This window comes from Pteronotus mesoamericanus, unplaced genomic scaffold (genome assembly GCF_021234165.1).
Source record: "Pteronotus mesoamericanus isolate MK-2021 breed Mesoamerican mustached bat unplaced genomic scaffold, CSHL_Meso_final contig_74, whole genome shotgun sequence".
Lineage (NCBI taxonomy): Eukaryota > Metazoa > Chordata > Mammalia > Chiroptera > Mormoopidae > Pteronotus > Pteronotus mesoamericanus.
Genome location: NW_026555247.1, coordinates 1,678,327 through 1,704,980, shown reverse-complemented (window position 1 = coordinate 1,704,980; position 26,654 = coordinate 1,678,327). Strand labels below are relative to the sequence as shown.

At 34.1% G+C, this 26,654-nt stretch overlaps 1 protein-coding gene across 1 annotated transcript in view; it reads left to right on the top strand.

The window, feature by feature from the left end:
* SMCHD1 (structural maintenance of chromosomes flexible hinge domain containing 1) overlaps nucleotides 1–26,344 on the top strand; it is a 156,823-nt gene extending 130,479 nt beyond the window's left edge. Inside the window, exons 45-48 of the mRNA XM_054583414.1 lie at nucleotides 7,742–7,913; nucleotides 13,985–14,143; nucleotides 14,414–14,528; nucleotides 25,138–26,344. Of these exons, the coding sequence (XP_054439389.1) occupies nucleotides 7,742–7,913; nucleotides 13,985–14,143; nucleotides 14,414–14,528; nucleotides 25,138–25,162 (471 nt within the window). The 3' untranslated portion in view covers nucleotides 25,163–26,344. The remainder of the gene's footprint in view (nucleotides 1–7,741; nucleotides 7,914–13,984; nucleotides 14,144–14,413; nucleotides 14,529–25,137) is intronic.
* Nucleotides 26,345–26,654: the final 310 nt, after the last annotated feature.

Sequence of the window (26,654 nt, the reverse complement as noted above, 5' to 3'; positions counted from 1 at the left end):
GTGTATTTTAAAATTTTAATATAGATCTATATAGGAATTATTTTATGACACATGCAAATTATAAGTAGTCCTATCAAAACCAATTTAAACTCTACATATTGATAAGCTACATAAAATTGGGCACAATGTGAATGTGCCATCACACAAGTTAAAATGAGACATGTTTTGGGGTTATTAAATCATCTAAGACTCAAAACTGATATCTATTATTGATGATGGTATTGGAAAAAGAATACTCTCAGATAATGTTGGTAGAAATGTAATTTTATGTGACCCTTATTTATTAATTGTTTAGGCAGCTGTAACAAAATACCACAGACTGGATAGCTTAAACGATAGAAATTTATTGTCTCTCAGTTCTGGAGGCTTGAAAGCCAAATTCAAAGTATGCAGAGGGTTGATTTCTTTCTAAGGGCTATGAGGGAAGGATGTCTCTCAAGCCTTTGTTCTTGGTTTGTAGATGGTCACCTTTTTCTGTTCACATCTGTGCATAACTGTTTCCCCTTCTTATAAGAACACTACTCACTGGATTAGGGCCTGACCTAATTACCTCATTTTAACTTGATTACTTTTTTTTTTCATGTTTAAGTGTATAAAATGAGAAAATATTTTAAAATATTTATGTTAAACTTGGAATGTCTGAAACAACTGAAATTTGAACTTTGTTGCATGGATTCCTGATTAAGTGTGAGAGTTTTCTTCTCCTGTCCTGGTTCCTGCCTGTGTCATACTTTTATTTTTCCTTCTGGAGGCATAGGCTACCAGAAGAAGAGGATGTGAGAAAATATATTGAGATAGTACACAAAATTTCCCTAATTAAATGTGAAGTGTGGCCTTTGTATTGTTTCTGTCAAATGGTGAGCTCATTGGCCACATAGTAGTCATGTTTATATTCTCATTTTATGACAATTTTACGGTACCATTGTATGCCAGGTACTTGCCTCTTACAGAGATACTTTTTCTCAATTGGCCAGCTGAAGGAAGTATGTATGAGTTGCTGTAATATTAGAAATCGATTCTGGCAGCCCATGTCCTGATTGGATGGCTTTCGGTTGCTCTTCATCTGGGAATAATATATTGCACCAGGACACAAACATAAGCATTAACCCTGGCACTTCAACTCTGTTGGCTGATACTGTCCTAAAATTTATGAGGTCCCTTCATAGAATTAAGACTCAAGTAGTGATTTAAACCAAATTAATCATACTGGCCATATTGGTTCAGTTCAACTCTGGACATCTTAATTTGGTCAAGGGTACATTCACTAACAATTAAAATAAATGCAAGAATGTTTATTATTCTCTCCCTGACAGGAGAAACTAATAAGTATAACAATTTAATTGTTCAGTTATTCAGTTTTCATTAACCCTTCAATATTTAAAATGTCTTATAGTAAAAATGTCAGAGCATATTTAAAAATATATACAGTATAAAGCAGTTTGCTTTTATAAAATTATTGATATTTAAAACTTATTAACCATCTTTTCATTATAATATTTAAAATTATTTCACCTGAAAATAGTTTACCCACAAATACCTATAATTCTGTAAGCTAAATAATTTTTTTTTTTTTTTTTTATTGTTCAAATACATTTGTCTCCATTTTCCCACCACCATTTCCCTGCCCCACCTTCCCCCACCTCCCACCCCCAAGCCTTTCCCACTTTGGCTTTCTCCATGCATCCTTTATACATGTTCTTTGATTTGACCTTTCACATTCTTTTCCCCGTTACCCATCTCTCTCTCCCTCACTCTTGTTACTGTCGGTTTCTTTTTTCTTTCAATGTTGCTGGTTATATTTTTCTTGCTTGCTTGTTTTGTTGATTAGGTTCCCCTTATAGGTGAGATCATATGTTATTTGTCTTTCACCCCGTGGCCTATTTGCCTTAGCATAATGCTCTCCAGTTCCGTTTGTGTTGTTGCAATGGGTAGTAGCTTGCTCTTTCTTTCTGCTTTGTAATATTCCATTGTGTAAATGTACCATAGTTTTTTGATCCACTCATTTTCTGATGGGCACTTAACTTGCTTCCAGCACTTAGCTATTGTAAATTGTGCTGCTATGAACATTGGGGTGCATAGAGGTTCTTTTGAATTGGTGTTTTGGGATTCTTAGGTTATAATATCAGCAGCGGAATTGCTGGTCAAAAGGCAGTTCCATTTTTATCTTTTTGAGGAAATTCCAAACTGTTTTCCACAGTAGCTGCACCAATCTGCATTCCCACCAACAGTGTACTAGGGATCCCTTTTCTCCACATCCTCACCAGCACTTGTTTGTTGATTTGTTTATGATGGCCATTCTGACTGGTGTGAAGTGGTATCTCACTGTGGTTTTAATTTGCATCTCTCTGATGGCTGACGATGCTTAGCATCCTTTCATATGCTTGTTGGCACTCTGTATATCCTCCTTAGAAGTGTCTGTTCAGGTCCTTTGCCCATTCTTAATTGGATTGTTTGTCTTCCTGCAGTGGAGTGCAGTTCTTTATATATTTAGGAGATCAAACCCTTGTCCGATGTATCACTGGCAAATATTTTTTCCCATACGGAAAATACATTTCCCTTTTCATTTTGCTGATGTTTTCTTTAACCATGTAGAAGCTTCTTATTTTGATGAAGTCCCATTTGTTTATTCTTTCCTTAATAGCCCTTGCTCTAGGGGACATATCAGTGAAAATACTGCTGCGTGGAATATCTTGAGAGTTTCCTGCCTATGTTTTCCTCTAGCTCTTTTATGATGTCACGACTTATATTTAAGTCTTTTATCCATCTTGAGTTTATTTTGGTGTATGGTGTAAGTTGGTGGTCGAACTTCAGTTTTTTGCATGTAACTGTCTAGATCTCCCAACACCATTTGTTGAATAGGTTATTTTTAACTCCATTTTATTCTTCTTCCCCCTTTGTCAAATATTAATTGACCATAGAGACATGGGTTTATTTCTGGGCTCTCTATTCTGTTCCATTGATCTTTGTGTCCTTTTTTTGCCAGTACCAGACTGTTTTGATTACAGTGGCCGTGTAGTATAGTTTGATGTCACATATTGTGATCCCTCTGACTTTGTTTTTCTGTCTCAAAATTGTTACGGCTTTTTGGGGTCATTTATGGTTCCATATAAATTTTTGAAGTCTTTGTTCTATGTCTGTGAAATACGTCATTGGTATTTTAATAGGGATTACGTTGAATCTATAAATTGCTTTGGGCAGTATGGACATTTTAATTATGTTAATTAATACTTCCAATTCATGAACACAGTATATGCTTTCATTTATTTGTGTTTTCCTTAATTTCTTTCTTCAATGTTGTATAGTTTTCTGAGTACAGGTCTTTTACCTCCTTGGTTAGGTTTATTCCTAGGTACTTTCTTTTTCTTGTTGCTATAGCAAATGGGATTTTTTTCCTGATTTCTGATTCCGATATTTCACTATTGGTATATAAAAATGCCTTCAATTTCTGAATATTAACTTTGCATCCTGCTGTTTTGCGAAATTCACTTATTAGGTCGAGTAGTATTTTGGTGGAATCTATGGGGTTTTCTATGTACACTATCATGTCTTCTGCAAACAATGATAGCTTTACTTCCTCCTTTCCAATTTGGATGCCTTTTATTTCTTTTTGTTGTCTGACCGCTGTGGCTAGGACTTCCAATACTATGTTGAAAAGAAGTGGTAAAAATGGACAGCCTTGCTTTGTTCTTGATTTTAGTAACAAAGCTTTTAGTTTTTGCCTGTTGAGTATGATGTTGGCTGTGGGCTTTTCATATATGGCCTTTATTATGCTGAGGTATGTCCCCTTTATTCCCACTTTGCTGCATGTTTTTATAGTAAACATGCTGTGCCTTATCAAATGCTTTTTCCGCATATATTGATATGATCGTGTGGTTTTTGTCTTTCCTTTTGTTTATGTGATGTATTACATTCATTGATTTGCAAATATTGAATAATACTCGCATCCCTGGGAAAATCCCACTTGATCATGGTGGATGATCTTTTCAGTGTATTGCTGGATGTGGTTTGCCAGTATATTTTTGAGGATTTTAGCACTATGTTCATCAGCAATATTGGCCTGTAGTTTTCTTTCTTTCTTGTGTCTTTATCTGGTTTTGGGATTAGGATGATGCTGGCCTCATAAAAAAAGTTTGGGAGTCTTCTCTTTTCTTGGAATTGTTAGAGGACAGGGCTTAGCTCTTCCTTAAATGTTTTGTAAATTTCTCCTGTGAAAGAACCCAGTCCAGGGCTTTTGTGTGTTGGGAGTTTTTTGGCTACTACTTCAATTTCACCAGCTGTTATTGGTCTATTCAAGCTTTCTGCTGCTGCTTCTTTCAGTGCTGGAAGGTTATATTTTTCCAGAAATTTGTCCATTTCATCATGGTTTTCTTTTTTTTCTTCTTTTTGTTTTTATTTACTTATTTTTTAATGTCAAAATCCATTATAAAATATTGAAAAATTTAAATCCATTAATTTAGTCTCAGCAATTAAAACACCATAACACCTGCATAGATAATTAAGTAGGTCAGTAAAATAAAATGAGCATCCTAGAAACAAACGTATATATCTGCCTAACAATGTAATATGTAATTAAATTGCTATTTCAAATAAATGGGGAAAATAAGGCTTATTCAACAAATAAGGTGCATGAACCACTATTTTTTGAAATAAAACAAATATAGAGACCTATTTCACACATTATACAAGAAATATTCAGGTAAGTTAAAAATCAAAATGTAAAATCTAAGAAGTTTTAGGAGAAAATACAAAATAACATTTTTTCTTATCCTGAAGGAACATATTCAAACCCAGAAGCTATAAAGAAAATATTAACAATATGACTATATTAAACATTTAAGACTATATAGTAATATACATACAAAAAAATTAAAGGACAAGTAATAGAATAGGAAAATATTTGTAACACATCTAAAAAAGGGTTAATAGTTTTGTTTTGTTTTTTTAAGGAAAAAATTCTATAACCATTTAATCAAAAAATGGATAAATACCAAGAAATCATTTAGAGCTTTTTAAAAATAATAGAAATAGGCAAGAAATATACATAAACAGGTTTAGTTTCAACAAATAATAAAGTACAATACATCATTGTCACAATCAGATTAATAAGTATTAAAAATATTGGTAATATCGAGTATTGGTGAATGAAAAGAACTGGGTATTCATAGACTCTTTTTCTTCATCTTCTTAAAGCAGTCCCGTTGGCATATTTTGCAGTGCTGGTTTGGTGGAGGCATATTCTTCCAGCCTTCTTTTGTCTGGGAAACACCTTATTTTGCCTTCCATTTTAATTGAGAGCCTTACTGGGTAGAACAATGTTGGTTGCAGGCCTTTGCTTTTCACTACTTGGAATATTTCTTGCCATTTCCTTCTGGCTTACAGTGTTTCTGTTAAGAAGTCAGCTGCTAGCCACATTAGGTTTCCCTTGTATGTTACTACCTGTTTTCTCCCTTGCCACCTTTAGGATTCTCTCTTTGTCTTTGATATTTGCCATTTTAATGATGATGTGTCTTGAAGTAGGCCTCACTGGGTTCCTCTTAAAAGGGATCCTCTGTGCTTCCTGGACTTGTGTGACTTTTTTTCTCCACAAATTAGGGAAGTTTTCCATCATTACTTTTTCCAACAGGTTCTCTATCCCTTGCTCTTCTTCTTCTGCTGCTATCCCTATTATATGGATATTATTACATTTCAATTTGTCCTGCATTTCCCTAAACACCTCTTTATTTTCATTTTCTTGCTCTTTCTGGGAGCTTTTTTCTACCTTGTCCCCCAGCTTGCTATTTGATCCTTGGCTTCCTCTAGCCTGCTTTAGAGTCCTTCTGCTGTGCTCTTCAATTCAGAAATTATATTCTTCATTTCTTCTTTGTCTCTTATTGATAGTTTCTATGTCCTTCTTCATGCTAACTGTTTGCAGTAAGCTCCTTGTCGCTTCCCAGTAGTTCTTTGTAATTTTCTCTGAGCTCACCGAGCTCATTGAGCTTTCTTAGAACTGTTGTTTTGAACTCCATATCTAATAGTTTACCTGCCTCTATTTCATTTAGTTCTCTTTCTGGGGATTCCTCCTTTTCCTTTAATGGGGGGGTGTTTCTTTGTCTTCCCATTATTCCTGAGACTCTTATTTTTTTGCTTCTGCTTCTTAAATTGATCTGTCTTGACATCCTGACTTTGTGGTGTGAACTTCTATGGCAGGAGACCACTGTTTTTACTTTCTGGATCCGCTTCTGATGATGTCAGATGTTGCTCTTGTCTGACCTTAGGCAGTTTGTTTGAGACTCCCAGGAATCTACAGTCTGTGGCTGTCTCCTTCAGTTGATAATCTAGTCACTCCGCACTCAGTAGTCATGCTTAGGCACCCCAGGGTGGGTCTGAGTCCCTCCTGGGGGCGGGGTTATTGAGTCCCCTCACACTGCTGCCGCTCAGGGGAGCGGTCTGCCTGAGCAAGATGGCTGGTGCCATATGGGTGAAGAGTCAGCACTGGGATCCCGCCAGCTACTCTCTCAGTTCTCTCCTCAAAGCTTCCATCTCCAGTCTCCTCAAGTGTCTCTAGACCACTCTGCACCCTCTTTAGCCAAGGATCTACTATCTGTGACTGCCACTCTATACTCAACAGTCAGGCTTACCCACCTGGCCAGGGCAGAGCCTACTAGGGATGGGTCTATTGTGTCCTCTCATGCTGCTTCTACTCAGGGGAGTCTAACTTGATTTCTTCTATAAACACATTATTTTCAAATAAGGTCACATCCTGAGAAACTTGGGGGTTAGGGCTTCAACATAAAAATTTTGAGATACACCATTCAACCCTTAACACCTTTGAAGGCACAGTGTGTCAATATATATTATCACTATATAACAAACACTTCAGAAGTTGCTTTAAACAATAACAACATTATTCTCGTATGTCTCTGGGTTTCTCCAAGTAGTGATAGAAGACCTTTTCCCAATAAACTGGAACCCCCAAACAGCTAGACCTTATTGTAAGGATAAACAAAGAAATACACCTGTCCATCTCAACTCCAAGTGCTTCTAAAAACTGACTAGTGGAAGTATTTCATTTGAATTCTGCTTCTCTGATTACCAATGAAATCAAACATTTTTTTTTTCTTTCTTAGACCTCTTTTGAAAGAACATTCTTAAAGATCACAAAATACTAAATCTAGTGTCTTTTATTATCTTACTTCTCTGAAAAATTTAATTCTTGACTTTTTTTCATGGCTTAGTTTTACTAGATAGTTCTAATTTCCCCAACTCTCACATTACTAGCTCTTTTACTTCCCACAACTGAAATTACAGTATTGTCCTCTGAAGATTTAGCCCTATGCTTTTTACTCTAATATTCTCTCTTTGCTATTTTTTGGTCATCTGGAAAATGCATATGTAACAAAGGAAATTGAGCTAGTGATACTGCCCTGATAGTGCCATGGCTTTCAGAAACACAAACTACTCTGGCTAGTCCCTTTCTTTTCCTCTTATCAATAAAGTTGTCATTTTCACTTTTTTCCATTTGTGTCATCATTATTCTAATAACTTAAGCTAACACTTAAGAATTATTCATCCTTTTTCATTGCCCGGCCTCTATTTTTTCCCAGTTTATCTTACACAGCACTAGCCTATTAAGATACTTAGAAAAATACTAGCATGAGCATGTCATTTCTAATCTCAGAATCCTTAAATGATATCCATTTTCTTAGGGCAATTGAAATAAGTTTTACATACTCAATAATTATTATATGTTTACTTAAAATAGGTTGTTAAAATTACACACTGTCCTACACTGCTCACCAGAGATGGAGATCGCATTCGAAGTAATGGAAAGTTTGGGGGCCTTCAGAATAAAGCTCCTCCAATGGACAAACTTCGGGGAATGGTATTTGGAGCTCCGGTACCAAAACAGTGCCTGGTCTTAGGGGAACAAATAGGTAGGTTGAATAAGTACTTCGATAACAATTTCTCATTTGATTTTAATCCTTTATTTGGGGCTTGTGTATTGATATTCTAATAATGAAAAATTAACCATTAACAAATATGAATAAGATGTCTTGTTCAGGGCATGTGACCTCCCTCCACCATTTTTCCTTCTACAGGCTATGTCGCCTTGTTTTTAGTCAGCTAATATAATTGTTTTATATCTGTGTTCTGAAGTGAGTGTATAGGTGATCAGTATCCCTAACCCTATGTTGTTCAAGGATCAACTGTACTTTTGTAAGAGGTCCCCTAAAGGCCATTACCTTAGAGCCTATTTATATAGTTCTTGGATACATACTTTTTCAGCAAAAAGTAGTTTGTTGTTATTGTTAATGATTTTATTAAAAATGGTAAATACAATATAAAATTTATCATCTTAACCATTTTTAAATGTACAGTTCAGTAGTGTTAAGTACATTCATTCACACTGTTGTACAACCAGTCTCCAAAACTATTGTCATTTTTGCAAAACTGTAACTCTACCCATTAAATAGCAACTTCTTATTCTCCCTTCCCCCACCTCCCCGCCCTGTGCCCCTAGCAAGTACTAGGGTTTCTCTCTGTGTATTTGAGTATTTTAGGTACATTATATTAAGTGGAATCATACAGTATTTGTCCTTTTGTGACTGGCTTATTTCACTTAGCATAATGTTTTCCAGATGTATCTGTGTTACAGCATATGTCAGAATACCCTTTCTTTGTAAGGCAGAATAATATTCTATTGCACATATATACCATATTTTTGTTAACTTTTATTGAAATACAATAAACATATAGAAACATGTACATTTCATAAACATACCAATTTATAAATTTTCATAAAATGAACACTGCCCCTGTATTAAGAAGTAGAATATTTTTGGCACCACAGAAGGTCTCTCAGTCCCTTTTCCAGTTATTGTCCAACCCCCTCGCCAAAGGATAACAGCTTTCTTAATTTAAAATAGCAACAACGAGCTTTGTCCATTTTTTGCACCTTAAGTGAATGGAATTGTGCAGTTCATACTCTTGTGTGTCTGGCTGTGTTCTTTCAATACTATATGTATAGTTGTAGTTCATTTACGTTGCAGGATTGTGTAAATATACCATAATTTATTTTTTTTTATTTCACTGTTGAGGAATTCAGATAGTATCCAGTTTTCCGTTATTACTTCAACCCCCAACAATGTTCAGAGTAGTAGTTGGGAAACATAGTGGACAGAAGGTTGTTTGTATTCCTTTATGAGCTGGCCAGTCAGGTGCAGCTCTAAGAGGAGACAGGAAAGGCTCAGGAAAACAGTTTTTACACTTACAGGTCCTTGAAGCAGGAGGCCCCACACACCATGCACATGGGAAAACACCACCGTGGTCAGGAGGCAAAAGACAAGGAGAGTGCTTGAACCAGTCTTTATTGGGGTCCCGGCAGGAAAGGAAAAAGGCTTGACAGTGTAAACTGTTTAGGATTATCTAGTTTGAGTAATTCCAGTGGGCTTTGGGTTATAGGCTTGGTCTTTAGCTAGTTGCCTGGTACCTGGTCCTGAGATGATAAGGCAGAGGAATATTGTTTCTTGGTGTGCACAGACCAGATAGAGAAGGTTTGGCTGTGGATTGGTTAGTTTGCATATCAAAGGCATTGGCTATCTCTGGGAGGGGCAGTCTCTTTTCCAGCCAGAAAGGTGTTTTTAGGATATCAAAACATCATAGTCTACAGAAAATTAAAATGATATACAATACAAAGGTTCATACTTCAGTTTATGATGTCATTGAATGCTTGCAAAAATCTCTGTAGACAATAATTAAGATAAATTGATAAGAAATTAGGGGGGGAAATTCAAGGCAGTGAATCAACATAAAAAAGCCTCAACCCTTATCACTCTACCTCTGCAGTTGATAGCAGTGGTCCCAAACAGAATTACCGGTGGAACCTTCAGAATACACAGGTGCTATAGTGACAGCATTTCCAGTTTCCCTGGGCATCTGAATGTCAATGTAACAGTAAGGCATTATCTGTAGATCTTAGGGAAGAAAAGGTTGTTAAGTAAAGATTTCTGTGCCTTATTAGATTGTTTTATATATGTAAGGTTGACAGATAATACAAGGATTTCAAAAATTTAAGTTACATATCCTTCTTGATAAATACCTTCAAAGATACATTCTATATACAGACTAATGACTCAGCAATAAGAACTCAAATATTAGACAAACAATTTTTAAAAAATCAAATGAGACAGTTTAAGATTACTAATTGGGTATAATATACTTTTGGTTGTAAACAATAGCAGCCAGCCATGACCATTTGAAGCAGAACAGAAATGTATTGGAAGGAAACTGGAAGAAATTGCAGATTCAAGAGAGATTGAAAACAGCCAAGACAAAACCAAAAATGGCTCTGGGACATTGAGCAGCCTTGAGTTCCTTGCACCATCACCCTGGAGTGCATTTTCTAACAACTCAGATTCTACAGTTCCTAAGAGAGAGATTTTCCCTCCCAAATCAGCCAGCCATAGTGAAGATCAGATAAACAGAGCTTTGAAGAACCTCCTTCTAGTGTATCTTGTGATGCTTGCAGACAAAAGCAATTTCCAACTAGACAACCATCACAAAAATTGTAATAGCAAAATTAAAAACAGTTGTTTGTCTTCTAGATAATTTTACTACACAGTGTTTTGTGTTACAGTATTTAATGTGATAATAGCAAATAAGAGCAAAAAAAGGAAAAATGAGTATTTACATGTTATAAAATAAGATGATTAGAAATAAGACCTTGAGTAACATGTGAATACATTGTTCTTTCTTTAAAAAGCAAAGACACTTAGATTTTAAAACATCCTTTTCTATGTATTTTCCACTTCTGCCTCAGTGAACGTTATATGTCACTTTTATAGTCAGAAAAACTTACTAATTAGTTTTTAATACCCATGTTCTTTGAACCAATAATTGATCTTCTAGGAAACATGCCTAAATAAACAATCTGAAAAACAGACAAGACTTTCTTTTATTCAGATGACTATTGCAGCCTTGTTTTTCAAGCAAAACATTAGAAATGTTAAATGCTTTAATTGAATTTATAATCTGAGAGATACCTATTATAATGTTAAATGGAAAGTGGTTGGAAAGTATAAATGCAGATATCAAACATTTGAAAAATTAAACCTTCATACTTGTCTAACGAAAAGACAAGAAAAAAGTGAGATGGTAAACCTACCAGTTTTTGCCCAACCTTCCTTTTTTTTTCTTTTTCCTATATTATCTCAGATTTTCTATAGAGATGTTAAAAAATAAGTATGGACATTGTGGAAGCCAGGATATGGACAAAAGAGAGGAGAGTTTTTAATAGCATCTGAAGAAAGGAAAATCTTTTTAAATAGCCAATAAATAATTGATATATAGTTTATAATCATGATGTCATCAAACTAATTAACACTTCTATTATATGTTTATATATTCCAAATATGTAGACCAGCTTAGACATTATTTATACTTTATTATATCATGCTTAATTTATTCAAATATTTACCTGCTCAATTATTACTATCCATTTTTTTTTTAAGTTAAATCATTCTTAATTTTTTTTTAGAAATAGTGAACAAGATTGAGTGCTGTGGTTTTCAGGGCAAGTATGTTTTGTTTTATAATGGAAATAAACCGAGTATATAATGATTTCCCATGTACCTGTCACCTAGCTAATTTTATTTCAGTTATACCTACCCCTCTCACAACTTGCTTCCCTCCTCCTCTCCTTGGGTAGATCATTTTGGAACAAATCAAAGCAGAAATTCTGTGTATTTTTTCACGTATTTTTTTTCCCCAGTCATCAGGACTTATCAGTTTTTTTGCCAATACAGTCTTAGAATCATGCAGAACACAAAGTCTGAAGAGACCTAAATATTTTTAGTAAAGTCTGCTTACCCATCTAACTGCTTAAATTTTTCAGTGGTAAGAACGTTGCTTCTGCCTTGTTATTAACCTTAATGTGCCTAATAACAGCCCTGTAGTTATATTTTCTGTTCTTTGTATTGTTTTTAGTAGCTTTACTTACATAGTCATTTCCTTAGATACAGTGAAATAATATATATCTTTCTTAGTAGGTATCATACAGAAATTAATGCATTGTAATTTGTTTTCTTCTCTTAAATGAACAGATTTTTAGAAGTATTTTGTTGCCATAGTAAAGCTTCATCAGTTTTATTTTTTCCGGAGAAAAAAATTTCACACAACAAATATTGTAAAAACCCAAAAATCGTTTATAAGCAGAATTGAATGTGAATTTTGAATTTTTCTTTGTCAGAATTCTCATAAATTTAGTTAGGAAATACTTTTAGTGACACCATGGTAAATAGAAGTTATATTTCATATAAAAATTAGAGGTTGATAAGACATATTAAATTAAGCTGCTGCTCTCCACTTTATGCATAAAATATGAAGCTACTGTTAGTGCTACAATTAATGGAAAATATTTAATATTATAAATAAGAATACTAATGTTCTATTAAAATATTTGAATATAAATAGGACTTCAGTCCTTAGTGATTTGAACTTTTATATTGTCTCCTGAAGTGCAGCATCACTGACATACAAGTCTGGATACTATTTTGTAACTCATTCGTATATAAAATAAGTATATTTTATGCACATAGAAAAGATTTTTTTATTATGAAAATGGGAGTACCTCCAGACCAGAAAACTGGTCTTTTTTCTAGATACCTCCAGGAGTTCCCAGTACATAATAAAGAATTAAGGAACATAAGAACCTTGTCATCACTCAGTTACACATATAGAATTTGTATTTAAATATATGAATATATTCATAAGCATACACAGATATGCTTGCATGTGTATTTGCTCATTCACTCTAATTATAGATTGCTAGAGTGCTGGATAGTTTTCATTTTAAATGCAGTTCTAGACCCTTAAAATATAGAATATCTCACTTTATGTCTTATGTTATATCTAATATACGCAACTCTTAAATAATTTCTTTCACAGTTTTGTGTGTAAACTACTCTGTGTATTTGTTAAATTTTGGATGTTTTATTTTCGTGAATGTCGCTCATCTTTATGTGTGATTAGCATCTCAAAAGGCCAGATAATAAATATTTTAGGCTTTGTGAAGCAAGAGGCAAAATCAAGGGTAGTATGAAGGTATTTATATAACCATTTATATTTGTACAGAGCATTCTTGGCCCATGGGTTGTAATTTGCTGACCCCTGAACTGGAGTATACTCACTGTATTTAATATTTAGTGTCTAGTAAATCATACAGACAGGTGATAAATAATATAATGTAATGTAATACATTTTTAAACAAGTAATAGAAGGAAAGATAAATTTTGAAAATTAAGTATTTTATCAAAACGGCATTTTTGAAAGCTGTGTTTAAAAGAATGGTCATGTCTGTTAGAAGCAGTGATTTTCTAACAGTATTACATACATTTAATGCATTTGTAGCCCCCCCCCTTCAAATTTGTCTATGTGGAATAAGATAGAATATTCAATATTAAACAGGATATAAATATTGAATGAGTGAGTGATCCCATTTACAGAGCACAATTATGTAGAAAGCTCCTTATACAGAATTAAACTTACTAAGTTAAGCCATTGAAGAAAATTAAAATTTAACAAGCCAACAGTCTTGTGCTGGGGTCTAAAATCTGCTTTTTTATATGTTTACATTGAACATTTTGTGACTTTGTAAGTAGTTCCCACATGTTACTATAACATAGTACCCAGTATTGCTAATTCTTCTTTCCTAAAACCCTAATTTGATGTGATATCAGTAGTTTTATTTGTTTTAACTCTTTGAAAAATGTTATTTATTTACTTTTAGAGAGAGGGGGAGGGAGGGAGAAAGAGGAGGAGAGAAACATCAATGTGTTGTTGCCTCTCATGCACCCCTCACTGGGGACCTGGCCTGCAGCCCAGGCATGTGCCCTGACTGGGAATCGAACCAAAAACCCTTTGGTTTGCAGACCAGCACTCAGTCCATTGAACCACACCAGCCAAGGCTATCAGTAGTTTTAATCAAATGTCTTTGGTTTCTTTGCAGATCTTCTTCAACAGTATCGTAATGCTCTGGACAAGTTGAACAGTCTGACTAAGGACCTTAACAGTCAATTAGAGTACCTTCAGTCTCCTGAAATGAAGAAGAAAAAACAAGAACTTGATGAACAAGAGAAAAATCTGAAACTAATAGAGCAACAACTAGGTATGTGCTTACTTTTTGTTAATGCCTACTTTCTCTGCATGAAGATAAATATTTATGATTATAGGGGTTCAACCATAATAAGAATGTGAATGATCTAGAACTTAATCTTGACTTCTAAGTCATCTGATAAATGGTTGTAAACTGTTCTCTCAGAAGAAGTAAGAATCATTCTCAGTATTATTTATTAATTATTTTTCTATAAATTAAGATGTATCTGTTTTTCTTGCGTATAATTCCAATCTTTTAAAAGTTAATTTTCTGTTTTTATAGCTATAACTCTCACACCTAAGTGTAACGATTCATTACGTCATCCAACAAAGGTTGAAATGACGGATTGTCCAATTCCTCCTAAAAGAATGAGAAGAGAAGTTATAAGACAAAATAGGTGAGTCTATTTATGACCTGATAGTTAGCATTGGTTATTTTATCAAAGTTCTTGTCTCATTATGCTTTAAAAAATAGCATGAGTTTATTTCTAATTTCCCCCTTGAGCCAGAATTTTTTTTTCAATTAAACTAAGTGATGGTTAGGAAAGGAAGACATAATCATTATATTTTCCTAGAATACTCCAATTTTCTAAGTGATTTTTGCTAATTATTTGGAAAATTTAAGTTTATTTTTATTTTGTATTTAAAGTTAGTGTTAAGATTTAACTTGCTTTTCTCATTTGGCTTGACTTATCAATACATTGCATTCTACTTCATAGAATCAGCAACTTGATAAATATAGAATATGCAAAGCCATTTATACATTACTTATTTAAAAATTGCTTATAATATTTGGTTTGGAAAATCTTATACCATTAAATAGCTCACCAAAATGGCAACAGAGCTTCTTGCAGCCTAACTCAATGGTATGGAAACTATCCTTTTAGGATTAGATTTTAGTAAAGCCACAGCACAGAAGGATACCATGGTACAAGGGTTTTTTTATACATTGTTTCAAAAAGTTTAAATATAGACTTTTGAACTGTGGTATTTGGATTTGGTATTCCCCGCCCTTCTGTCTACATATTTTGCATTTATGAGGTAACTATGTGAATGATGATTTTGTGTTGTATGTTGCTGGGTGAATAAAAGTGAGATATATAGGAAGGAATTTAATTCATTCCATATAACAGATAGCTTAAGGCATTAGAGCTTAAATCTCTCACAGATTTGAGAAGGGCTTAATTTAACAAGTGTACAGGACATATGGGAGTTTAGAAACAGTAAGTGATGCCACCAAGAAGCAGTCAGCCAAATCCAGAATGTCAAGAATAGGACATTGTACAGGAAAGGTCACAGCTTTTGCTAATAAATCAATGACCTAAAAGAAAGATGAAAGAAAGAAACAGTTTTACAAACTGTTTGTAAAAGTGATTAAGTGATCGACAATCAAATGTAGTATGTAGACCTTTTTTGGATCTGGATTTGAATCCTTAAAATGACAACTTCCAAAATATTTAGAGATTTTAATATCACCTGGATATTAGCTATATTAGGGAATTATGAATTTTGTGATTGTGTATAACAAAATGATAGTATTTACATTAAAAAATATATTTTAGAAATGTTCAGTGAGGTATTCATCAGTTAAATAACTCAATGCTTAGGATATACTCTAAAATACTGCAGGAGGAAAAATATGTGACAGGATATGGAAACAAGATTGGACAAAATGTTATAATTGTGCAAGTGTCCTATAATTTTTAAATATGTTTTATTGAAGATGGGGAGCATTTTTTCAGTTTTCTAGGAGACCAGTAAAGAAATTCCTGCTGAGCAGTTCTAAAGTACATGTACTTGAAGCTTCATCATAGCCTCAGCACTGAATTAGCCCAAGACCTTGCAGTTACAATAGCACTACTACAGATGTCACTGATTTGGATCTTGGTCATTAAGATTTTATGGCAATTCAGAGGTGGTGTGGGCTAAAGTTTTTCAGTTTCTCATTATGTTGTTAGTAGTACCATCATATACAAAGTTATACATTATATGCAATAAATCAAATGGTAAAGATTGTGTTGTACCTGTAATGTGAGCCACACACGCAATTTGACATTTTCTAGGAGCCATGTTAAAAAGAAACTGAGATTAATTTTAATAATATATTTCAATGAATCCAGTATACAAAATATCATCATTGTAACATGTAAACAACATTAAAAGTTATTGATGAGGTATTTTAAATTCTTTTTTTCATACAAAGTCTTCAGAATTCTGCAGACAGTACATCCCTGGACTGCTACATTGCAAGTGCTCAGCAGCCACATAAGACTAACAGCTACTGTATTGGACACCATAAGCATAGAAAGAGCTTATGATGATAAAATCTTGTTTCCTATGCATCTTCACCTTATTCCATCACCTAGAGGCAACCTTTGTTTCAAATGTTTAGTTTTAATTATTTTGTTATTACCTCCGTTTTTAAAATATACTTGTCTGTCTTACCAGTTTTCAAACAGTACAGCTCACCCAACCCTTTTGGTATGGAAGTTTGTCTTGCCTGGCCCACCTAATGACTTTTGGATGGAATTGTTCTGAATTATTTTAAAATTTTCTCTGTCATGATTATTTCATTATATTCTACCCTGCAACCACAACCAAGTCCTCCCCCCATGCTTTCTTCAAAGGTAGAGAGCAGTAAACCACATACATTATCATGGCTGTGTAAACAATTAGTACTAGGCAAAGTTGTGTGCTAGGATTACTTTTTTTCTCTATGAAATTCTAGGTTACCAGTCAGTGTTTTAGACATCAGGATCAAAAAATCTTGCATCCTCTGTCAGTTCTTAGAAATCATGTTAAATGTTAATCCAATTAGACTGTTTGTTACTGTTTTTCTGGAGTTTTTAATCTTCTTCCTTTTTTCTTTCATTATCTTGATCACATACTCTTCCTCCTGATCCAGTGACTACTAACTACGTAGGCTTCCTGGGTCTTCATAGCTACTTCTTGGGTTGGATCCACTGTGCCTTGGATTCCTTGCCTTTCACTCTCTTACACCTTTCTTAGGAAAAGTGTATACAAAGAAACTTGGAGCTCTTGCATGTCTGAAAATGTCTTCATTCTGCCTTTACATTTGATTGAAGTTTTCTGGTAATAACAGGATAGAAACAAGGCTAGAATATACTAAAGGAGAAGGGCCTGGGAACTAGTCTAGAGACAATGGCAAGAGACAAAAGGAGAATGGGAGGAAAGATAGAAAAGGAGAGGAAACCACAGCCTAGAATGTTCAAACAGAAACTTGGAAAGCTTTGTTCTCTTGTTTCCAGGCATTATAGCTACACTATGAAGTGAGATAACAATGATAATTAGTTAATTAAATGTTACTATATTGGCTTCAGGTATAGTAGGTAGCATGCTAGGGGCTTGTCTAATACTGGCATCTAGGGAGCCAGCAACCGGAGAGTTAGCCCTCCAGCCATACACTTAAAGCAAAGCCTGCGGATCCATTGACATTGCTCTGACCTGTCCCACTTAAAATTTCCACTCAGCTAGGAGACTTGATGGGAAAATATTTCTGTTTTTTCAGCAAGAGAAGAAATCCAAGCCAACAGCACAGTCCTCTGTTTTAAATATAATCATACAACCAAGAATCATCATGCATACATGCATATGAGGAAAAAAGCTAAGATAAATAGTAAAACAAACCCTGGAAGATAATTCAATCAAACTCTTTTTAAAATTTGTAATTTTTAATAAGATTGCAGGAGGAGTTATATTTACGAAAAACTCAAAGGCTATTAAGAGAAAGATACGGGTGGGGCAAAGTTATAGATTACAAATACTGTTGTTGAAATACAAAGTTCAAAGGACTAAGGACACTGGACAGTAGCTCATTCGATTATAGAGTATTGTCCCCATACATCAAGGTTGTGGGTTCGATCTCCGATCAGGGCACATACAAGAATCAACCAGTGAATGCATAAATAAGAGGAACAACGCATTGATGTTTCTCTCTTTCTCAAATCTATAAATAAAACTTTAAAAAAATGGAGCCATTGGTCCTGTATGGGGGGAAAAAATTCAAGGGACTAAAAAAGAAAATGCCTAGAAAAAAATTTGTGAAGACAAAGATGGAGACATAGAGAACCAATTCAGACTATTAGGAATCTTAGAAAGGAGAAAATGGAGAAGAAAAAAATCTGTAGAAACTTTTTCAGGGATAAATGAAAGGGCAAAATGACTGACAAAAGAGGCATGAAGATAATTAATAGTAAAATTTTAGAATATTGAGGAAAAGTAGAACAGCGTAAACTTTTGCAAAGAATGAAAAAGAGAACCCTATTGTCAGTGCAGATTTTGACACACAGAAAACAAACACCAAAACATCAGCTTATTTGTTACTTAGCTTTGTGTTGGCAATGTAAGAAGTTTTAGATAGAGATTTTGGTATATTCTAGCCTATGGCTTCCCTTTTTACATCTTATTTATATTTGGGAAATTTAAAATCACTTTAAATTTCCATTTAAAATTTAAATTTCTTAAGTTTCTAAATAAATTTAACTTACTGTTTAATTAGTAATTTCCTCATACACAAACTTGGTTTGTACTCCATAAATTTTTTTTTTTTAGTTTTTGGAGAAGACTTTATGACTTGGCAAAATTTGCGTGACACATAACATTAAATAACTAAAAAGAATATATAACTATATATGGTATGATCTAAATTCTCTTAAAAAATCACACACACACAGAAGACTGGAAGAACACACACAGGCAGTGGAATTACAGGCAATTTAAAATTTCTTTTACATACCTAAATAAATGTTTTTCTTTTTTCAAAAATATCTTTATAATTTCATTTACAGTTTTATCATTGTAACAAACATTTCTTTTTTAAATTTTTTTGCATTTTTTGTTGTTCAGTTATAGTTGTCTTGCCTTTTTCCCCATTGCTGTCCCTTACCCTGCCCCCCCACCCAATTCCACCATCAATCCCCTCCCCCATTGTCCATGCCCTTGAGTCCTCTATTCATGTTCCTTGGCTTGCCCCTTTCTCTTCTTTCCTCCTCCCCATCCCCTCTGTTCACTGTCAGTTTGTTCTTTATTTCCATATCTCTGGTTCTGTTTTGCTCATTTGTTTGTTTTGTTCATTAGGTTCACTTTATAAGGTATTTGTCTTTCACTGCCTGGCTTATTTCACTTAGCATAATACTCTCTAGTTCCATCCATGCTGTTGCTAAGGGTAGGAGCTCCTTCTTTCTTTCTGCTGCATAGTATTCCATTGTGTAAATGTTCTAGAGTTTTTTGATCCACTCATTTACTGGTGGGCACTTAGGCTGTTACCTGCACTTGAGGATTGTAAATAACACTGCTATGAACATTGGGGTGCATAAGTTCTTTTGAATTGGTGTTTCAGGATTCTTAGGGTATAATGCCAGCAGTGGGATCACTGGATCAAAAGGCAGTTCCATCTTTAGTTTTTGGAGGAAATTCCATACTGCTTTCTACAGTGGCTGCACAATCTGCATTCCCATCAACAGCATACAAGGGTTCCCTTTTCTCTACAACCTCACCAGCACTTGTTTGTTGATTTGTTTAGATGGCCATTCTGACTGGTGTGAAGTGGTATCTCATTGTGGTTTTAATTTGCATCTCTGTGATGGCTAGCAATGCTGAGCATCCTTTCATGTGCTTATTGGCACTCTGTATATCCTCCTTTGAGAAGTGTCTGTTCAGGTCCTTTGCCCAGGATTGTTTGTCTTCCTGGTGTGGGGTTGTATCAGTTCTTTATATATTTTGGAGATCAAACCCTTGTTCAAGGTATCATCGGCAAATACCTTTTCCCATATGGTCGGTTGCCTTTCCATTTTGTTGATGTTTTCTTTAGCCATGGAGAAGCTTTTTAGTTTGTAGTCCCATTTATTTATTCTTTCCTTTATACCCCTTTCTGTAGGGGTTTCTGAAATTTTCCTGCCTATGTTTTCCTCCAGGACTTTTATGTTGTCACAACTTATATTTAAGTCTTTTATCCATATTGTGTTTATTTTTGTGTATGGTGTAAGTTGGTGGTCTAGTTTCAATTTTTTTGCATGTAGCTGTCCAGATCTCCCAACACCATTTCTTGAAGAGGCTATTTTTACCCCATTTTATGTTCCTGCTCCCTTTCTCAAATATTAACTGACCATATTGACATGGGTTTATATCTGGGCCCCCTGTTCCACTCCATTGGTCTATGTGTCTATTCTTATACTAGTACCAGACTGTTATGATGACAGTGGCCTTGTGATATAGTTTGATGTCACATATTGTGATCCTTCCTATTTTGTTCTTTCTCAGAATTGCTGTGGCTATTTGGGGTCATTTATGGTTCCATAGAAATTTTTGAAATGTTTGTTCTATATCTGTGAAATATGTCATTGGTATTTTGACAGGGATTGTGTTGAATCTATAAATTGCTACAGCTAGTTATGGACATCTTAATGATGTTAATTCTTCCAATCCATGAACAGGGTATATGCTTCCATTTACTTGTGTCTTCCTTAATTTCTTCAGAGTTGTGTAGTTTTCTGAGTACAGGTCCTTTACCTCCTTGGTGAGGATTCTTCCTAGGTACTTTATTTTTCTCTTTGCTATAATAAATGGGATTTTTCCCCCTAATTTCTGTTTCTGATATTTTATTGTTGGTGTACAAAAATACTTTTGATTTCTGAATGTTGATTTTGCATCCCACCATTTTGCTGAATTCATTTATTAGATTGAGTAGTTTTTTGGTGGAGTGTGTAGGGTTTTCTGTGTACACTATCATGTCATCTGCAAACAGTAACAACTTTACTTCCTCCTTTCCAATTTGGATACTTTTCATTTCTTTTTCTTCTCTGAATGCTATGGCTAGAACTTTCATTACTATGCTGAATAGAAGTGTGAAAGCGGACACACTTGTCTTGTGTCTGATCTTAGGGGAAAGGCTTTTAGTTTTTACCCATTGAGTATGATGTTGGCTGTAGGTTTCTCGTATATGGCCTTTATTATGTTGAGTTATGTCCCCTTTATTCCCACTTTGCTATTTGTTTTTGTCATAAATGGGTGCTGTACTTTATCAAATGCTTTTTCAGCATCTCTTGATATGATCATCTGGTTTTTGTCTTTCCTCTTGTTTATGTGATGTATTACATTTATTGATTTGCATATATTGTACCATCCTTGCATCCCTGGAATGAATCCCACTTGATCATTGTGTATGATCTTTAAAATGTATTGCTGCATCGTTTTCCATTATTTTGAAAGGATTTCAGCATCCGTGTTCATCAGCAATATTGGCCCATAATTTTCTTTCTTTGTTTTGTCTTTATCTGGTTTGGAAATTAGGATAATCATGGCCTCATGAAAAGAGTTTGGGAGTTTTCCCTCTTCTTGAATTTTTGGACTAGTTTGAGAAGAATTGGGGTTAGCTCTTCCCTAAGTGTTTGGTAAAATTATCCTGTGAAGCCATCTGACCCAAGGCTTTTGTGTGGGGGGAGCTTTTTGATTTTACTGCTTCAATTTCACCTGATATTATAGGTTTATTATAGCTTTCTGCTTCTTGACTCGATTCTGGAAGATTATTTTTCTAGAAATTTGTCCATTTTGCCCAGGTTTTCAAATTTCTTGGCGTATAGTTTTTCGTAGTAATTTCTTAATAATCCTCTGTATTTCTGTGGTATCAGTTGTAGTTTCACCTTTTTCGTTTCTGATTTTATTTATTTGGGTCCTCTCTTTTTTTTCTTGATGAGTCTGCTTAAAGGCTTGTTGATTTTGTTTATCTTTTCAAAGAACCAGCTCCTGGATCTATTGATCCTATGAATTATTCTTTAAGTCTCTATGTAATTTAATTCTGCTCGGATCTTGCTTATTTCCTTCCTTCTGCTTGCTCTAGGCTTTGTTTGTTGTTGTTCCTCTGGTTCTCGTAGATGTAGAGTTAGGTTGTTTATTTGAAATGTTTCTGTCTTTTTTAGGTAGGCCTGTATTGCTATGAACTTCCTTCTCAGGACTGCCCTCGCTGTGTCCCATAGGTTTTGAGCTGTTGTATGTTCATTTTCTTTTTTTTCCTGAAATTTTATTTCTTCTTTGATCTCATTGTTTACCCATTTATTGTTTAATAACATGTTATTCAGTCTCCATGGATTTGATTGTTTTTGAGTTTTTTCCTTGAGGTTGGTTTCTAGTTTCAAGCCCTTGTGATCCAGGAAAATGCTTGATATGATTTCGATTTTCTTAAATTTGTTGAGGCTTGTTTTCTGTCCTATCATGTGGTCTATCTTTAAAAATGTTCCATGTGCATATGAAAAGAATGTATATTTTCCTTCTTTGGGATAAAAGGTTCTATATATTATATCAGTTAAGTCCATTCGATCTAGTGTATCATTCATTGCCACGATGTCCTTTTTGATTCTTTGTTTGGAAGATCTGCCCATTTTTCACAGTGGGGTAGTCAAATCCCCTAATATCAGTGTGTTGCTGTCTATATCTTTCTTGAAGTCCTCCAGGAGTTTCTTTATATATTTGGGTGCTCCTATGTTGGGTGCATATATGTTTACAATGTTTATACATTCCTAATGGATTCTTCCCTTTAGAATTATGAAGTGACCCTCTTTGTCTCTTTTTATGGTCTTCATTTTGAAATCTATTTTATCCAATGTAAGTATTGCTACCCCAGCTTTTTTTTCCTGTCCATTTGCTTGGAATATTTTTTTCCATCCCTTTCAGTCTGTGGAGGTGTTTTGTTCTGAGGTAAGTATCTTGTAGACAGCATATATACAGGTCATGTGGTCTTATCCATTCAGCTACCCTATGTCTTTTGATTAGAACGTTTAATCCACTTACATATAAGGTTATTATTGATAGGTGCTTGTTCATTGCGATTGTTTCCCTTTGTACCTGTGTTCCTCTCTCTCTCTCTCTCACTCTATTCTTTCATCTTTTTAAAGCAGTCCCTTTAGCGTGTCTTGCAATGCTGGTTTGGTGGAGGTGTGTTCTTTTAACCTTCTTTAGTCTGGGAAACTTCTTATTCATCCTTCCATTCTAAATGACAGCCTTGCTGGGTAGTGTAGTCTTAGTTGCAGGCCTTTGCTTTTCATTACTTGGAATATTTCTTGCCATTTTCTTCTGGCTTTTAGTATTTCTGTTAAGAAATCAGCTGCTAGCCTTATAGGGGCTCCCTTGTATGTTACTAGCTGTTTCTCCCTTGCTGCCTTTAAGGCTCTTTGTCTTTAAAAGTTGGCATTTTAATTATGACCTTTCTTGGAGTAGGTCTCTTTGGATTTACCTTGATTGGGATCCTCTGTGCTTCCTAAACTTGCATGGCTTTTCACCTCTCCAGGTTGGGGAAGTTTTCTGTTACCGCTTTTTCAACAGGTTTTCTATCCCTTGCTCCTTTTCTTCTGGTATTCCTGTGATGCAAATGTTGTTACGTTTCATGTTGTCCTGAAGTTCCCTTAAACTATTCTTACTTTTTGAGTCTTTTTCATTTTGTTACTCTACATGGGTATTTCTTTCTACCTTTCTTCCAACTTACTTATTCAATTCTCTGTTTCATCCAGCCTGCTTGTAATTCCTTCTTGTGTGTTTTTTTTTAATTTCATATAATGTATTCATTTCTTCCTGGTTATTGTTTATAGTTTCTTTTTCCTATTTCATGTTGTTAATAGTTCCTACTCGGTTCCTTGTAGTTGTCACTAAGTTCCTTGATAACCATTTTTTTATTTCTGTCTGATAGATTACTTGCCTCAATTTCATTTAGCTCTTTTATTGGAGATCCTTCCATTCTTGTTGATTGGGGGGTTTTGTCTTTGTCTCCCCATTTTAGGTGACTCTTTTTGTTTGTATCTGCATCTCAGGATGCTCTGCTTTGCCTGCCTGTCTTCATGCGGTGGCCTTCTGTGATAGGAGTTCTGTGGGAGTCACTGATGTAGTCTGTTTGATTTCCTTGTCTGGATGCTCTAGGGTTCCCCTTTATTCCATTTGTGTGGGCTCTTTTGTTGTTCTTGGGTGTACTTCATAAATTTTGAACTAAACTCACATATTTCAAAAATATTACAGCATTTGAAATTAAAGTGTTTTAGTGTTGAAATAGCAATATATTTTATCCATACAAACAGGAACAAATTTAATAGTAGGAAACACCAACACAGTATGTATGTTCACATGTTTTTATTTATATGTGTATATGTATATTACATACTTACATAGTTATCATAAGCTTTTATAGAGATTATAAACCATATTTCATTAACTCTAAGATGTCATTATAAGAAAAACAATTATATATGAACATTAAAGAAAAACAATACAAATTAACTCATGAAATTAAAAGGTCAATTTCAGAAATGTTAAATGTGGAAAAACATGGATCTTAGAGTCAACAAAATATACTTAACAATATATGATATTACACAGTAGACTCATTTTCTTTAATAGAGAGTTTAGTTTTCTAATTCATTTTTTACTCATAAAGATCACAAATTAGTTCTTTATCAAAAATGTGTATCTTCCATTTGGAAATTCCAGTGTAGGGAAATATCATTAGAAAATAAAGTACTTAGATGTCCCTGAATAAAAATATCTGTGTATCCACTGTGTTCATCTCTATGTGAATGGAACTATAGGTTTTTTTTTAAGTGTTTTTAAAATTTTGCTTGTCTTTATTTTGTAACTTTTTTCTAATAAGCATTTTACGTGTTAATTTTTTAAATGTAATTTCATTTAAGGAAAATTGGGAGGGGAAATAAGTGAAAATCTTCAGATTTGGAGTCTGAGAAATACTATTGTAAAGAAGTGTGGTACAAATTACTTACCCCTTTTTCTATATATGTTTGCTGATTTTATTTTGAGGCTCTCTTACTTTTTTTTCCTGACATGTCAAAGAAGTGATTATATACAAGGATTAATTAAATATGTTTATACTGAGAATTATCATAATTAATAGGATATAGTTCTATTGCATATTTAACTCTCTAGGTCTGATGACAGAGTTTGGGAATGGAAAATTTTGATACATGTAATTTATTTATTTTTTCCCATTATGACCAGGACTATAACCAAAACAAATGTGTGAAAGGTGACAGAGAAGAGGGGACCTTTGGTCTCAGTAAGAATGCCCTGCCTTCTGCAGCTCTCTTTCAGAAGACCAAGAAGGTGACTTACCAAACTGTATATTTCTGGGGACAGTACAAGAATCTGGGGCATTCATTTCCATGTCTGTCCAGATGAGACTGGAAGCAACTATTCAATTTTATGATTCTCACTGGACAATATGGATTTCCTGTCATTATTCCAGCCAGCATGCCCTTCGGTTATTATTACCTAGCAAATGTGTCAGAGGAAAATGTGCAAATATGGCAGTGACTGTAAAACTGACACAAAGCATTTATTAATCCTGAAGAAAAGTATATGTACTATTTTTCAATATGATTACTAGAGATATGCTAGAACTATTTCTTGGAAACAAACCTTTTTATTACTTTTGTGTGAATTTATTTAACAAAACTGTTTTGTGTGTTGTATCTAAGAGAAGTTCCAGAGGTTAGGTATTTAATTTTAAATATGTGAGGAAACTCTTAATGAAGAATTCAAAATAAAAGTAGTGGAAAAAGCACAGGAATCTGGGAATTCAAATGTTAAAATACATGAAAAAATATTAAATTCATGAGTGAACTTGTGGCAGCAGTAACATTTTAAATTTCTAAAGACTTATCCTGTATGTGTGTGTATATATATATATATATAAAATATGCCGCAGCATCCATTTTTATAAGTATTGTTTGACTCTATTAATACTAGATTATAGTCTCAGCCTTAATTCTATATTTGCATTATTTTGTAATTTTTTATTGCTATTTTTAAAGGGTTAAAGAACTCGTACACTTCTACATTAACGCAATAAGGGCCTGCTAGGAGGTTGCCTCAGACGCATTTGGATTGTGTATTAAAGCTGACATGTCAACATATATGTCATTTGTGTAAGTTCAGTCATATTGGTCTGTGAAGTTACTTTATAAGGAAATACTTTTGATACAGTTTTGTGTCCCAGGAAATGTGTGTGTTTTTAAATCCTTTCTAAATACACAGTGAGGTTAATAAAAAGGATTGGTTTTCTTTTTCTCTCTATTTAATAGTTTTTTTTCATTGAAAGCTTCATGAAAGTTATTACCTACACTGCTGACCTGTCTTCATAATTGGAAGTCATTTAACTGTTCTTGCTGAAGAAAGAAATAAAATGGCAATAATAGAATTAGCTAAAGAAAAGATTGGATCCTTTTAAGTGAAACTTATTCTTATTTGTTCTTAAATACTAGTGTAAAAAGATAAAAGTCCTATCTTCTATAATTATTACACTTTTGACTCTTTGACATGGTTATTTACAATTTTAAATGGGTGGGATTAATTCAATTATATTTTGAGTATATAATTTTCATCTGATAATTTTTAGTAAAAAGTTTGAATTTGTATCATTTTTATACTATTAAAATAACTTTTCAGTTATATCTGCTAAACATTTTCATGGAATCATCTCTTCCCATTCATGGTTATGGAATTATATTTATAAA